The 16770-nt window shown below is 34.0% G+C and overlaps 1 protein-coding gene across 4 annotated transcripts in view; it reads left to right on the top strand.

Moving 5' to 3' along the window:
• LNPK (lunapark, ER junction formation factor) overlaps positions 1-16770 on the top strand; it is a 72909-nt gene that overhangs the window by 18716 nt on the left and 37423 nt on the right. For all 4 annotated transcript variants that reach the window (XM_012471922.3, XM_064373338.1, XM_064373340.1 and 1 more), the window contains 2 exons: positions 2458-2516; positions 11463-11503. In XM_012471922.3, coding sequence (XP_012327345.3) covers positions 2458-2516; positions 11463-11503 — 100 coding nt within the window. The remainder of the gene's footprint in view (positions 1-2457; positions 2517-11462; positions 11504-16770) is intronic.

Here is a 16770-nt window from a genome sequence, read left to right as displayed (position 1 = left end):
TTTTTTGTCCACAGAGGGTATTTACTGAGTTTTATTTTGAAGAGAGTGTATTTCAATTTTTGTAGTATTTACACTTTGACAATATATATGCTTTAAAAAACGTATCTACTCATCTAAGAATATTTATACATTTCCTACAGAATTCTAGTTACTATCTCTGCAATTCCATTTTTTTGTCCCCTGTTTTCTTTCTCTGTATGATTTTTAAAAGTCTTCTCTTCCAGCCTGTTACTACATCAGCGGGTTTGCAGTGGAGAAGTAATATGAGACTTTTCTATTATTGTAGGATTCTTGAGGGTTATGAGCATTATGCTTAACCTATTCTCTTATCTCCCTTCTCTTGATAAGGACAAAGCTTGGTGTTTTTTGTACTTTTAGGTAATTGTCCAAGTGCCATATAGGAATCTGGTGCTAGTTATTTGGTGTTTTCATGTCACAAAAATAAATCATCACAATATAAAAAAAGCATATTATCTATTTCTGTGTGACAAATTGCCCCAAAACTTAGTAGCTTAAAACAGCAAGTGTTTATTATGTCTCAGCTCTCGAGGGGCAGGAATATTAGGAGCAGCTTAGCTGGGTAGTCCTGTCTCAGGATGTTTTGTTCTTACATAAATTGCAGTTAAGCTGTTAGTAGGGTCCACAGTCATCTCAAGGCTTAACTAAATCCACACAATCACTGTAGATAAAGTCATTGCAGATCTTTAACCCCTCTGCTGTTATCCAAACTCCAGCTCACTGCTAGATATTTTATTTCTTTTTGCCATCATTAGCAATGGTATTTGCAATCCCTCTGACTTTCTTCATTCTGTTCTTGTGTTCCTTTTGCTGTTTCCTTGAGGTCTTTTTCTTTTCATATAGGGTGTTTGTTTGGCAAGCCTATGTTTAGTTTCCTTTTTCTTTGTATAATCCAAGGATTTATAAATCATGCCAAAGACAGTTGTCTTGCCACCAAAATGGGTTCTGAATTCAGATCCCAATAAGATATCTGGTGTGTTCTTAACTCATTTTGGCTGATTTTTTCCTAATCTACCTCTAAATCCACACAGGCAGCTGTTAGCAGGCATCAGTTCTTTGCTGAGTGTTTACCACAGACCTTTCTTCCTCACTGCATGGACCTTTTCATAGACTTCTCTGACTGTTCTCATATCATGACAGCTACTAATCCAAGAGAGAGAAGTGAAAGAGGAGGCCCAAAGTGGAAGCTGTAGTCCTTTATAACTTAATCTTGAAGTGATATACTATCACTCTGCCATGCACAGACCAACACTGGTGAGAGAGGACTACATAATGGTGTGAATACCAAGAGACGGGTCACTGGCGACTACTTGCAGGTTGACTCCCCAAAATAGCAATGCTATATTTCAGAATGAAGGACTAATTTTCATACTTCTGAATTTATTTCCAGTACAGTGGATTCTTTTTAAAAGAGATACAATGTATTTTTTAAGATGATGAATAATGTTTATATACTTATTTCTGTCGCCCAGGCTGGAGTGCAGTGGCTTGATCTTGACTCACTGCAACCTCCCCCTCCTGCGTTCAAGTGATTCTCCTGCCTCAGCCTCTTGAGTAGCTGGGACTATAGGCATGTGCCACCACTCCTGGCTAATTTTTGTATGTTTGGTAGAGATGGGGTTTCACCATGTTGGCTTGGCTGGTCTCAAACGTCTGATCTCAGGAAATCCACCTGCTTTGGCCTCCCAAAGTGCTGGGATTACAGACGTGAGCCACTATGCCCAGTCTTATGTAATTATTTCTGCCATGTTCTATGGAGAATTAAGTATTTTGCTATGTTTACATTGAATTTAAGAGATGACCCTGACAAGTTTGCAATGACGATTATTCATTTAGTTTAATTCTCTTAATTCATTTGATGTCTTACTAATGCAAGGCCTAAAGAATTATCCTTGTAAAGTATTTCGAAGGAGGGTAAGGTTTTTGTTTATTTTTCCCCGATAGCTTAATCTCTTAGAGTAGAGACTGTCCTCTAATGTTAAATAATAGGGAAGGAGTAGCAACTAACATTTGTATTATGCTCTTACATTTGTAAAAGCATTTTTCCTTAATGTGTCAGAATAGACAAATTAAGTTTTTGGAACTGATGCTTGCTTGGTAAAAAGGGATTCTAATACTGTTCTCAATCATTTGGGGGGTGTGTAGATTTCAGATTGAATGATAGCAATGGTCTTTCCAGAGAAATGCACTTATGCACACTAAGGTAATTTTGCAGTTTAAGGGGATCATCAGAAGGTCTGTGGACTTTAGGTTGAGAACTCTTTCTTTGAAAGCACAGTTTCTAAAGTTCTCTGGCAGAAAGAAGTGCTTTTTGATTTTCTATATAAAAGGAAACAATGTACTTAACTCTAATTTGAAATACATGTTTTCGTTTTACATGGCTTCTAATTCACTTTTTCTAATGATGGTTTTTGTTTCTTAATTTTGCTTCCCCTTTAGCATCTGGAGCATAAGAACAGTACTTATTTTCTTCTTTTCCAAGAGAACAGAGAGAAATAGTAAGTTTAATTTCAATTTTTAATAAATACTTTAAAAAATACCTATCTTAGAGTGTACTGGTAAGACAAATTGTAAAATAATATATTGGAATGATAATGTAGTAAATATTGAAGAGTTATTATAAATCATGAGAAAGGTTATAAATGATCAAGATGGTTCTGTTTTTAATTTGTGTTATTTCCGTCTTGTTCATTTAGATGTTTTTTTTTACACAAAACAAACATTTTTTTTTTTTTTTTGAGACAGAGTAAGGGGGATGGAAAGAGCCTGTTGCCCAGGCTGGAGTGCAGTGTCACCATCTCGGCTAACTGCAGCCTTTACCTCCTGGGTCAAGCGATTCTCGTGCCTCAGCCTCTGGAGTAGCTGGGATTACAGGCATGTGCCATCACACGCAGCTAATTTGTATTTTTATAGAGACGGTGTTTCACCATGTTGTTCAGACCGGTCTCAAACACCTGAGCTCAGGCAGTCCACCTGCCTCAGCCTCCCAAAGTGCTAGGATTGCAGGTGTGAGCCACAGCACCCAGCTGAAACAAACATTTTTAAAAAAAGAGAATTTATATTTGTTAAATTAATCTTTATGGAAAACTTAGTTTGTTATAGAGTCTTGTTTTATTTTACCTCAACCCATATTTTTACCCCATACATTATTTTGAAGTATATCCCAAATGTATCTTTCCATTTTCATACCTACAAAAGAATTCTTAATATCATAAAATATTAAATATAAAAATACTTTTCAGTTGTCTCATAAGTATCATTTGCTTTTAAAAAATTTTGTTTGTTTGACTAAGGATCCAAATAAAGTTTTTACAAATATTAATATATGGCTTTCAAATTGCCCTCCTCACTCCTGACCTCTCTTCTTTTCTGCTCACATTAGGTCCTATAATCAACCCCAGTGACTGTTTCCTTGCTGACACTCTTGACCCTTTTGCTCCTCCTTCTTGTCCTACTTATCTGTGAAAGCCTACCATCTTTAAATATGATTATATGCCTAATCAATGACTGGCAAAACAGTATTCTGATTAAATACGTTTACAGGTTTAATCTCATTGAAGCAGCTAAACTTGTTAGAGGAAAATCATATAACATGCTTACCTCACCAGACTTACATTAAATCTATGATTGCAAATATCAAATATGTACTTAAAATTGTTTTGTGGTTCTATTGTAATTCTCCAGTAAATTCATCTTTTTCATTTTCTCTTTCAGCTTGATGTTTGTTATTGCATTTCTGCTCAAATCACTAATACCTGCCTCCCTACCAAAAACCAACAATCAAATCTAACCAAACTAAAACCCACCAGCCAACCAAATAAAAAAAATCAAAAGTCACAAACAAAAAAAAACCCTACAAAATCTACCTGGTCACTCTTAACCTATAGTTTTACTTTATACAGAAAATAGATGTAAACAGATGAGAGCTACCTACACCACCAACTGCAGTTGTCCTTCAGTATCTGTGAGGGATTGGTCCCAGGACCCCCAAGAATAAAAATAGTATAGAATTTGGATGTAACCTACACATCCTCCCCATACTTTAAATCATTTGTAGATTACTTGTAATCTGTAATATAATGTAAATGCTATGAAATAGTTGCTATACTGTATTACTTTTAAATTTGTATTTTTTTTATTGTTGTATTGTTATTTTTTTCTGAATATTTTTGATCCATGGTTGATTTAATTGTTATGAGTGCTGAACTCATCCACATGGAGGGCTGACTGTATATCAAGTTAGCTCTATCTGTACTCATTATGGTTTCATCCTTCATTGTATTTTGAAAGACTGGCCTTGATCTTATCTATGGCTAACTGTCATTTATGCTCTGGATTCTAAATATTTGGCTATCTCTAGAGCTTTGCTCTTATACTTATCTCCTGTAGTTATCATCTCTTTTGCATCATTTTTTATTTTATTCCTATTGGTATATAATCCTGCCTCAGTATGACTATTGGGGGGGGTGGGGAACCTCCCCTGACCTTGCATTTCTGTTAAGCTACCACCAATTTCTCTTTCTTGTTCAAAACAAAATTTCTAAAAAAATTGTTTATAGTTGGTATCTCCTCTTTTCCCCCCACTTATTCCTTCTCAGTATACGTTATTTAGGTTTTGTTTCTACCATTTTTTTACTGCAGTGGCTCATTTCAAGGTCACTCATTAATTATGTCTTGTCAAAACTAGTAATCAATTCTCTTTTCTCATCCAACTTGATCTCTTAAGCTTCTTTGACGACACTTCACTGGTCATTTCTTTTTAGTTTTATTTGCTTTACTTCTTCTACTAGAATTCTGCCTTTGACTTTTTTTGATAACTTGTTTGAGTCTGTGCTAGTAGAACCTTCTATGATGATGAGCATAATCTGTATGTACTGTTCAATATGGTATCTGCTAGCCATTTGTGACTGTTGAGCACTTGAAATTAGGCTAATGTAAATGAAGAACTGAATTTTAAATAGCCTAAATTTAAATAGCCCCATGTGGCTACTGGCTACTATTAATACATTAGACAGTGCATCTCTAGATGATTTTATTCACTTCCACAGATTTAAATATTGTCTATTTGTTAATGATTCCCAAATCTTAATCCTTAGTCCAGACTCTTCCCTTCAGCTATAGACTTGTATAGCTAACTATGTAATTGACATTTCCACTTAGGAGTGTAGTAGGCATCTCATGAGTAAAATGACCAAAAGAGAATTAATATTGCTCCTCCCCTTTATTCCCACTCATATCTGCTCTTCCCTTTGTCTTCTCCATCTTGGTAAATGCTTACCCTAGATGATGAGTAGTTAAAACTTGTTTTAGTTACGGTTCTCCAGAGAAACAGAACCAATAGGAAATATTATGAGGAATTGGCTTATGCAATTGTGGAGACTGAGAAGTCTCAAGATCTGCAGTTAGCAAGCTGGAGACCCAGGAAGGCCAATGGTTTAGTTCCAGTCTAAGTCTGAAGGCCTGAGAACGAAGAGAGCCACTAAGTGTAAGTTCTAGTTTGAAAGCTAGCAGGTTCAAGACCTAGGAAGAGCTGATGTTTCAGCTTGAGTCTGAAGGCAGGAAAAGATAGATGTCTTTGCTCAAGGGAGTCAGACATAGGGTGTTCACACTCAGTGGAGGGAGGAACAAACTTTTTGTTCTGTTCAGGCCTTCAGTTGATTGGATGAGGGCCACTTCATTAAGGAGAGCAATCTGCTTTACTCAGTCTATGGATTAAAATGCTAATCTTACCCCAAAACAGCCTCACAGACACCCAGAATGTTTGACCAATTATCTGGATACGCTGTATGGCTTAATCAAATTAACCATCACAAGACCAAAAATCTAGGAGCCATTTTTGATCTTCTTTCATATTCAGTCATGTTACTGGCAAGTCATATAATCTTTACCGCCAAAATTATCTTGAATCTGACCAGTTCTCACCTTCTTTACTACTGCTGTTCTAATGAATTATCATCTTTTGGTTGTACAACTGCCTTCTCACTAGTCTGTTTTTAAGGTATACATCAGACCTTTGGGTCCTTTGCTTAAAATTCTCTAATAGCTTCCCAATGCAACCAGAGTGAAATCTGAATTCTTACCGACTTTCTAGCTTATTCCTGTTTCTCCAACCTCATCTTTCACTCTCCTTTATTCACTTTTGCTCCAGGCACACTCAGCATCTTTCTGTACTACAATTTCCCTGAACCTTACAGATTCTTTTTTCTTTTTCTTTCTTTTCTTTCTTTTTTTTTTTTTTTTGAGATGGGGTCTCACTCCATTGCCCAGGCTGGAGTGCAGTAGCATGATCTCAGCTCACTGTAATCTCCACCTTGTGGGTTCAAGAAATTCTTCTGCTTCAGTCTCCCAAGTAGCTGGGATTATAGGCACCTGCTACCATGCCCAGCTAATTTTTATGTATTTTTAGTAGAGCTGGGGTTTCACCGTGTTGGCTAAACTGGTCTCTAACTCCTGACTTCAAGTGATCCGCCCACCTCAGCCTCCCAAAGTACTGGGATTACAGGCATGAGCCACCGTGCCCAGTTAAACCTTACAGCTTCTTAATTTATAAAATGGAAACAGAAAGAATGAGTAAGACCTAGTATTTGATAGCACAATAGGGTGACTATAGCCAATAATAACTGTACATTTTAAAATAAGTTAAAGAGTGTAAATGGATTGTTTGCAGTTCAATGGATAAATGCTTGAGGGGATGGATACCTCATTCTTCATGAGGTGCTTATTTCATATTTCACATTGTATGCCGTATCAAAACATCTCATGTACCTCATAAATATATACAGCCACTATGTACCCACAAAAAATAAAATGAAAACAGAAATGTTAGTTTTGGTAGCACTGTTAAAAGTAGTAAATGTAACTATATATGAAAGCATATAAAAATTGGGAAGTGTTAAACAAATGTGAGCTAGTGGCACTGATTCTTCTTTTATTTTTCTTGAGTAAATGGGTTAGGACCCAGTACAATATTCACTTGAAGTGGGAATAGCAAGTGTCCTTGTCTAGTTCCTGATTTTAATGGAAAAAGCTTTTACCATTAAGTATGATGTTTGCTGTAGTTTTAAAAAAATGTTAATACTTTTTATCAGATTAAGGAAATTTAAGCTTCTGATACTGTTTTTGGTGATAGTAATACAGCAGATGGTGGAAGAATAGGAGAATTTTAAAGCAAATAGCTTTCTGGCTTCAAGGAATAGCAAGATAGTAAAAAAATATAAGAAACCCTTTTCAAGAGTCTTCTGGAACACTTCTTTAAGGAAATCAAATATATGAATATTTTTAACATATAATAGGCAGATCTGGATGTGGTTATTAAAGGGGATTTTTTTTTTTGCTTTAAAATATATTTCAGAGGTTCTTTTTGTTTTTAATTGTACTGATTCATTTGAATAGGTATTACATGTATGTTTAAAATCAACTTTATAGAAGATTGTCTTGCAGTCACATAGTATTTTTTTAAGCCTGAAACTATTGGTCCAGTCCTTGTTTTTGTACTCGATTAGTTTTAGTTCTTTTGTTTTGCAGGTTGGACCCTGTATAAATTAAAGCAGGGATTGGCAGCTGCAGGCTGTAAGCCAACTTTTGCTCACTGCTTTGTACAGCTCATGATTGGCTTTTATATTTTTTAATTATTGCAGTATTAAAATGAATAATATTTTGACATGTAAAATTTACATGAAATTCTAATTTCATCTTTTATTGGAACATAGTCTTGCTGTCTTTAGCTGCTTTCATCCTATAATGGCAGAATTGAGTATCCGTGACAGACTGTACGTGGTGCTTTCATCAGGCACTTGTAGTACTAATCGTTTCATCATTTCAGGCACTTATAGGACTAATCATTTCATCATTTCAGATTGCTGTATGACCAATGCAGTTATAACTTGACAGCATTTTTAAAGTGTCACATGTATTGTTGTACTGTGACAATTTATTTTTATTAACCATGCAAAGCCATCATGTAAAAACCAGAAGAGAAAAGTGAACTTGAATGTTGCACTTTTAGTATGTAATGAATGTGGACTATTTTGTTGTTAAAATGTAAAGCATTCTACTTTTTATGCAATGATGTTATAGCTGTGCTAAAATAGTACAATATGTATTGATGTTACCATACTAACTATACATCATATTCCCAGCTTGCAGAAAGCAATGGACACAAAAATTAGAAAATTTTAAATAGAATATATTATTGCAGAATTTCTTCATAAAACTAAAAGGGAAAATGGGGCTTTAGCCAAAGGAAGTTTCTGAGTGACTTGTTTGTGAAGAAAGAAAGCCATTACCAATGATGAGTTAATTAAGTTGTTTGCTGCAGCAGAAGAAATGTGCTCAGGGAACATAAACTTAAGACTAGTAACGTTTCAGCAAGAACAGTTGCCTAAAGAATTGAGAAAATTCAGAAAAACAAACATGAGTAGTCTGTTAAAGAACAAGGCAAATGATTTCAAGTGATCTTCCTTGGCTGTTGTTGAGTTGACAAATGTTATCAGTACCACTCAGTTGTAGTCTGAGTTGTCAACACTGAGCTTGAAGTGACTGAAGAATTAGTCTCTATAAAAAGTTTTGCAGAACAACTTTAGGTGAGAATATTTTCAATGAAGTTTAGAAAACAGCAATTTACTACAACCTGAAGTGGAATCTGCTAAGATGTACTGTAACTACTGGTAGTAAAAATATGTATGTAGCAGAAAAAGACTTAGTTGTACACATTGTACAACACTCTTGAAACTTTAAGGTGTTTAAATTCTGTGGTTTTTCATTGTATTATTCAACAACAGGTACTTTGCAGAACATATTTGAGTTTGTCATTGTGTAGTGCCAAAGGGAATTTCATTGCTTTCATGGACTTAACCATTGTCAGTTATGTGAATTTTAATCAGGAATAGAGGCTGACTATTTTGAATTGCCTCACAGCAGTTTATGGCTTAGCAGTGGTAAAGATTTATAGTGATATTTTGAGCTCAGAATCTGGATTGAAATACTTCTGAATGAGAAGAACCAACTTTAGCTACTGTGTCTGAATACTGACTGGCTTTGGAAATTAGCTTTTGCTACAGACTTGATAGTGGTTCTTAATTAATCCAACCTAAGATTGCAAGGCAAAACAATGTATATATGCAAAACCTATAATGTGGTAAAGTCATTTAGAAAACAACATTGTAATGACAAGTAATCTTTTTAAAAGTGCTTTAACAATGAAAACAAGAAGCAAGATCACCATTCCTACACAAATTTGCAGCAAATACATTATCTTAGCTGAAATTATAGTTCCAGTAGAATTTTTCAGACCTCAATGCAAGTGCAAAGGAAATTTTCATGTTTCTAAATCCATTTCACTGTATAATTGAAGAGCTTCAGTCTTTGATTGGAAGTGATTAACTTTCAATGTAATAATATTCTAAAAGGCAAATGCCAAGAGAAGAATCTAATAGCATTTTATAAATGCCTTCCAAACTAGTGAATATGCTCAGTTAAAATCATGTGCTTGTGGATTGATATCAGTATTTGACAGTAATTACCTGGGTGAAAAGACATTTTAAAAGATCAAATATGTAAAATCTCATTACAGATCAGCATTAATGGATTATCATTTGCAGTCAGTTTTGATGATAGAGAACACTTAGCTTTGAACCTCAATTAAGCAAAATGTTATTCAACACTCCCCCACCCAAAGTATTCCATTCTTTTTACTGGTAGACTTATATTACAAAAAATGGAACTCAATTATTATGTAGGTTGAACATTCCAAATCTGAAAATTCAAAATCTGAAATGCTCCTAAATCCAAAATTTTTTTGAGTGCCAATGTGATACTCAAAGGAAATGGTCCTTGGAGCACTTTGGATTTTGGATTTTTGGATTTGGGATGCTCAGCTGGGGTATATTCTGCAGATATTCGAGAATTCAAAAAAATCTGAAATCTGAAACATTTCTAGCACCAAGAATTTCAGATAAGAGATACTCAACCTGTATTTGAATCTAGTCAATAAAGTTTTGTGGAAATTTTGTATTTATTTTGTACTTTTTAGGCTGGGCACAGTGGCTCATACCTCTAATCCAGCACTTTGGGAAGCCAAAGCAGGTGGATCACCTGAGATCAGGAGCTTGAGACTAGCCTGGCCAACATGGTGAAAACTTGTCTCTACTAAAAATACAAAAATTAGCTTGATGTGGTGGCACACACCCCTAATCCCAGTTACTTGGGAGGTGGAGGCACGAGAATTGCTTGAACACCGGAGGCAGAGGTTATAGTGAGCCGAGATCGCACCACTGCACTCTAGCCTGGGTGACAGAGCAATATCCTGTCTCAAAACACAAAAAATACAGATCTGATTTTGCTTTTTGGCCCATAAAGCCCAAAATACTTTTTTCTTTACAGAATAAGTTTGCTGACCCCTGGATCAAAGTACGGAGATTTGGCTTGGTCTTATCTAATAAAAAATTACTGTTTTCTTTAAAGATGTTAGCAGATTTTGCCCCCTTTTAAAAAGTAATAAGTTAGCTAGCACATTAAAGACTACTTAATCTATTTTGTAAAACATTTTTATAGTGAAATCTTTTTTTATATGTTTTTCTTTGAATTTTTACATAAATGATGTACTTTGAATTTGGTATTCAGGTGTTTGTTACCTAGAATTTCAGTGAAAAGAAGTAATAATTTTATTTATAAATTTAATTAAGTATTAATAATTATTTACATTCCATTTGATAACACATTCAAGTCATAAGTTCTTCTTTCCATATGGAATAGTTTCAATTTATATTAGTTAAATATTTCTAGAGAAAAACTAGAAACTTAAATAAATTTGTAAATCAAACATTGACATTCATAAAAGATCTCCTCTGAGATGATTATTTCTGTTCCACCATGCCAACCTATATAAGCAGGCAAATTTTAGAAATGTTTAATTTTGAAAAGTTATTAGTATTCCTTTCCATGTCCGTTCTCAGATGTAATATGATAGATTTTCAAGGTTTTTTAAAAAGTAGTGCTTAATAGTTTTGGGGTTGACTAAATAAAACATGTACTTATTTCCTTATAAACAAAGAGAACATTTTTATTACCAGTGTATAAAAAGAGATTTGATACTGATTTTGTAAATTAATGCAGGTGGGGTATTGAAAAAGAAATAATAGAAAGTAATGTTTCTGAAAACATTAAAAAATATGTATATATATTTCAGTTTAGAAAGGTGCTTTATGCTATGTAAAGTCAATTTTTTTCCCTAAATGGCTTGTAATATATAATACGGGCAAAAATATGAACTATATGTGGGTGAAGATTGAGATAATTTTTGTTTCTACACATCAGTTAAGTTTTGAGAAATCCTAAAATAAGAAGGTTTTCTTGTGTTTGCTACTGTTTGTATTTGGCATGATTTTTTTCTTATATCTAAGTATCTTAATATTTGATTTAGCTTTGATTTGAATCTTGTTTTCTAGATGAAGCACTGGATGATTTAAAGTCCCAGAGGAAAAAAATAGTAAGTTAACTTTTATTTAAAATTAATTTATATTAAACTAATAAGAACTGAATAATTAATGTTTATGTGTTATAAGTTAATAACTCTCCAAGGAGCAAGTATGCTTTTAGATAGCATTTTAATGATGAAGTGAAATTGTGAATATTTTTGCTAGTTAATAATGATTGACAGGAAAAAGTAGTTTGGAAGGACTTTCGAGATTCTGAGAATTTTTATCAGTTGGAAGCCGAGAAATAAGTAAATGAATCATATTGGAGGCCTAAATGATGCGGAGAGGGTAAAAAGGTGGATACACAGATTGTTTATTAGAGCTAAAAAAGGACCAAATATCTCTACAAGTCAGTTCTCAGGTTTTCTTAACACCAAGAAAGAAAGGGAATCAAGAAGACTGGTTGTAAGAGAGAAATTCAACATGAAAATACTGAAGAAGAGATAGGGGAGAGAGAGAGAATTGTTTTCTTCCGAGTTTTCTACTTTCCGTCAGTAACTCTGATCACATTGATATCTATTGTGGGGCTAGTTGATGCATCCCTTTGGATGTGTTGGAAAGAGGGCCAAGAGTAAGACAGGAGGAGCTCTAGCTGTTGATATATAGTAGTCTGTAATAAGTGAATTGAAGTTGGTGTTTGACATAGAGTTCCTTATTTTTTATATGATTATTTTTGAAGTATGAAAATGGTAACTGCTGATAGTATTAATGTTGTATAGAAATGCATTTAGTGAAATTTAGTCAGGTGCAAATGATCAATATATTTTAGTCTAGTATGTAACAAGTAATAATTATGAAACCAATATTATGAAGGTTAAAATTAATGTTAAAAATTTTTCTGTGAATTGATTATAAAAGATACTGGTCTTAAGGACTTTAAGTACCTGAAAAGTAAGAGAAATGGTTTAATTTTAAAAGGATTCCTTAGCTTTATTTGTTTGCTCCTTATTCAGTATACTATGAAGTATATCAAAATTGCATTGGCAATTTTGGTGGTCCAAATTGAAACACAGAAATCTCTTAGTATTATGTTTCTGCTATTCTGCACATTATGGAGCAGCCAGAAATTCAAAGTGAGGAAATACTGATGGTCTCAGTGATTTAGAAGTTGTGATATGATTGGTTTGGCTTGCTGATGAGATAAAAAGAAGAGCTGGTACTGGTGATCAGAGACAAGTCCTGCTTATACCAAAATGGCCAAGTATTAAAGTAGAAAAGATGAAGAGGAAGACAAAAGAAAAGCAGAAAAGAAAAAAGTCCTAAGTGATGAGAAGCAGCCCAATGCCGCTGGCATCACATGGCCAGAAAATAGGATCTTGAAGAATATATGATTTTGGAAAATCTTTCAATAGAGTAACAGAGCCGACTTGGAAAATTTTGGAAAGGACAAGTCAAGCTATTTACCACTTTTTAAATAGCCTTTAAAGGAATCTCATCATAAAAGATGTTCCATTTTAAGTCTGACAACAGTTGGGAAAGTTCAGAATTCACTAGCTCTGTGTGTTTAAATGGTTCATTAGGCCTCAGTATTAATAATTCAGTATAGCATTTCTCTTGCAGTGTGACTAAAGAAAAGTTGGCTCTCATTTATTAATTAAACACAATTTGCATTTACTTGGTTATAATACTGTTTGCTACTGGAACTAGACTGTGGTCAAGCCCTTAACAGAGCTACTTTGAGTAGTTTTACACTTTGTTTTTTTTTTTTTTTTGAGATGGAGTTTTGCTCTTGTTGCCCAGGCTGGAGTGCAATGGTGCGGTCTCGGCTCACTGCAACCTCTGCCTGCCACGTTCAAGCGATTTTCCTGCCTCCGCTTCCCAAGTAGCTGGGATTACATGCAAAATTACCGGGGTAATTTTGTATTTTTAGTATGGATGGGGCTTCACCATGTTGGCTAGGCTGGTCTCGAACTCCTGACCTCAGGTGGTCCACCCACCTCGGCCTCCCAGAGTGCTGGGATTACAGGTGTGAGCCACCACACCGGCCGCTTTTACACTTTGGAAAGGTAGGTATTAAGGAGTAATACCTATCTTTAGTAAGGAGCAAAATGCTAACTAATGATCATGTTAGTAGTGGGAGGCAGAAGCTAAACATAATCAAAACTGATCTTGTTCATTGATGTTTAGGTTTAAATACTACATTTATAGTTTTAAAAATACTTTTATTGCTGAAATGACTACGGGAAAAAGAACTCTTGTCAATCTAAAACTATGTAAGTCCTAACCTTCTCTTTCATTAACAAAATTATACAAGTTATATTTACTACTTGATATTTTATTAAAAGTGGTTTCCTTGGGGATGCATCCCTTTAATCTGAATAGATTTGTAATGTAATTTGAAATTCATAAAATTGTAATTTGTAATGGCAGATATGAATTATCAATTGATTAAAAACTTAAATTAGGAAAATGTAGCATCTTAATGTTTTAAGAACTTAGTGTATTTACTTATTAATAAAAAGTTAGGAAGTAATCTTTAGTTAGCTAAAAAATTCTCAAGTCTAGATGTGTGCATTTTACCACTCACATATTTTGTGGTCCTTTAATAAAACTTTAGTTTTTAATGATCATGGAGTAATCTGTGCAAGCAGATAATCCCTCTGCATCTATGAACATTCCTTCAAAACAGTTCAAAAGTCAAGCTGTATCAAAATACATGAGTCAAGATTACCTCTTTAAGTGGCTTCATGAAAATTTTTTGCTTTTTTCAGAATGGTAGTCCTGTATGGTAATTTCTAGCATTCTTCGGGAAATTTATGTTTTTCTGAATCCTGAGAAAAATCACTTGAGGAAAAGTGTTACAGTTCCCTGAGAATTAAAGCTTAACAATCAACTACAGATGTTACTAGTTCAAAGGAATCCACTGATGTTAGCTGAAAGCAAGAGCTAGAAATTCTGACATGCCGAGTTATAGGTTAATGTTGACATTTCTGGGAACAGTACAGAAATATCTAGAAGTGGTACAATCTAATCATTCTTGTGGGCATGTTATAAGTGTGCTTTTATGGCCCTCTCTTATTAATGGTGAGTCATTCTTGTAAATATTAATGTTTATATACCTACTATAATTTATAAATGTATAAAGTATGCTTTGTACAAATCCTATGCATGTTATTCCGTAAAATAAGTTTTGGAAGCAAAAGAAGTCCTTAAATTGGCAATTTTAGCTTTTATTCTTTATAAAGCTCTTAACCTTATAGTGGCTTCAAATGTTACATTTTTATATTACCCAGCAATATTTTCTGGCTTTTCCCAGTATTTGAATATTCACTTTAGGCTACACAGTAACAGAAGAAAATGCAAAGAAGAAAGATGTGACTATTATTGTGGAATATTCTTATATGAAAACAGAAAATGATGTAACATCTGAATTAGTAAAAACATAATCACTTTCAACAGCAAACCCCAAATCAGGGTAATGAGAAAGTATTTTCAGCATGATAAAAGGACGAGTTTATATGGTATAACATGCTCCCTAATACTCTGAATTGCAAAGTCATTGCAAAATGAAAGAAAGTTTTCTTACATCTGGAATATTTGTCATCAATAAATATTGGATAGGGAAATTAATGCTTTGTGTGTTTTAAGAGTCTATTTCAAGAATGATAATTTCAGTATTAAGTATTTGTAGAATTGTCTTTCAAAACTTAAAAAGTTTTTCTTTTGACATTTATTTTGTGCTAGTGTGCCCTTCTTTTAATGTTTTCCAAGATGAAATGGCTATATCAAAAGAAATGATTTCACAATAATGTTATCATGTAATATAATAATGTATTTATGTTCTATCTTTTAAAATAAAAAAACTCCTAAAACTTTTAGTACCACCATATTACAGAAAAATGATTCATTCTTTGTTATATCACTCATTATGTTTAAAATGCAAACTTATTAAAAATACAGAGTAATTTATGTTTTAGGGCAGGGGTATTCAATCTTTTGGTTTTCCTGGGCATATCATATCGGAAGAAGAAGAATTGTATTGGGCCACAAATAAAATACACTAGCATTAACAATAGCTGATGAGCTCAAAAATAAAAAATTGTGAAAGAAGTTATAATGTTTTAAAGTTTATGAATTTGTGTTAGTCTGCGTTCAAAGCTCTCCTGGGCCACATGTGGCCTTTGGCCGAGGATTGGACAATCTTGATTTAGAGAATTCTCGATAATTCTCAAGAATTCTAGTTTCTTGTTCCTGAATCTTGAGGTTAATCTGTTGAGTTTTTGAAAATTGTTTTAGGCCCATTTTGAATAATTGAGGTGTCATTGAAAATTATGTTAATGTTTTATGCACTGTTGTGGACCCTTTCTCCTACATTACATTTTTAAAAAACTGCACAGTAGTGCTGTGAAGAAAGTATTAAAATATCTATGCAGAGGAGAAACTGAGACTGACAAACATGCTGACAGTCTTCCTAAGAATGGAAATGTGCATTGAACCCAGATCTTTTCTCACTTTGAAGCTTCAAGTTCACGTTCTTTCCACTGAAGAGTGTCTGTTTATTTAAAACATATTATTCACTTAAATGTTGTATGAATGTGTGTTAGTTAAGCTATTATGTGAAAATATTTTGCTAGAAGTAAATGCAAAAGAAGGGAAATAGATTTGTATCTTTTAGTATTAAAAAATGATTTTATTTAATGTAAATAAAAACACAGATACACTTGAATACTTGCCGAATAATCTACCAGGAATGTAATCATATGAAAAATTAGCATTTTGGTTTGGAGTTTTGTGTGTTGGTTTAAAGATCACAGTTTAATCTTTTTAAACCTAGTAGTAGTTTTAATCTAGAGATATCTGTCCAAATCAGTATGACTATTTACATTTACATTATTTAAAATGAAATAAAACTACAGGGAGGGTGCAGTGGCTTACACCTGTAATCCTAGCACTTTGGGAGGCTGAGGCTGGTGGATCATTTGAGGCCAAGAGTTCGAGACCAGCCAGGCCAACATGGCGAAACCTCATTACTACTAAAAATACAAAAATTAGCCGGATGTGGTGGCGTGTACCTGTAATCCCGGCTACTCGGGAGGCTGAGGCAGAGAATCACTTGAACCTGGGAGGTGGAGGCTGCAGTGAGCCAAAATTGTATCACTGCACTCTAGCCTGGGCCACAGAGTGAGACTCCATCTAAAACGAAACAAAACAAAACAAACTACAGTTCAGTTCTTCAGTTGCACAAGCAGCATTTTAAGTGCTCATTTATTACATAGGGCTTTGTGGCTACTGTTATGCTGATATAGACGATTTGCATCTTTACATAAAGTTTTATTGC

Source organism: Aotus nancymaae, unplaced genomic scaffold (assembly GCF_030222135.1).
Source record: "Aotus nancymaae isolate 86718 unplaced genomic scaffold, 86718_ANA_hifiasm-v0.15.2.pri h1tg000008l, whole genome shotgun sequence".
In the NCBI taxonomy this organism is placed as follows: Eukaryota; Metazoa; Chordata; class Mammalia; order Primates; family Aotidae; genus Aotus; species Aotus nancymaae.
This window is presented reverse-complemented; position numbering and strand designations above follow the sequence as displayed.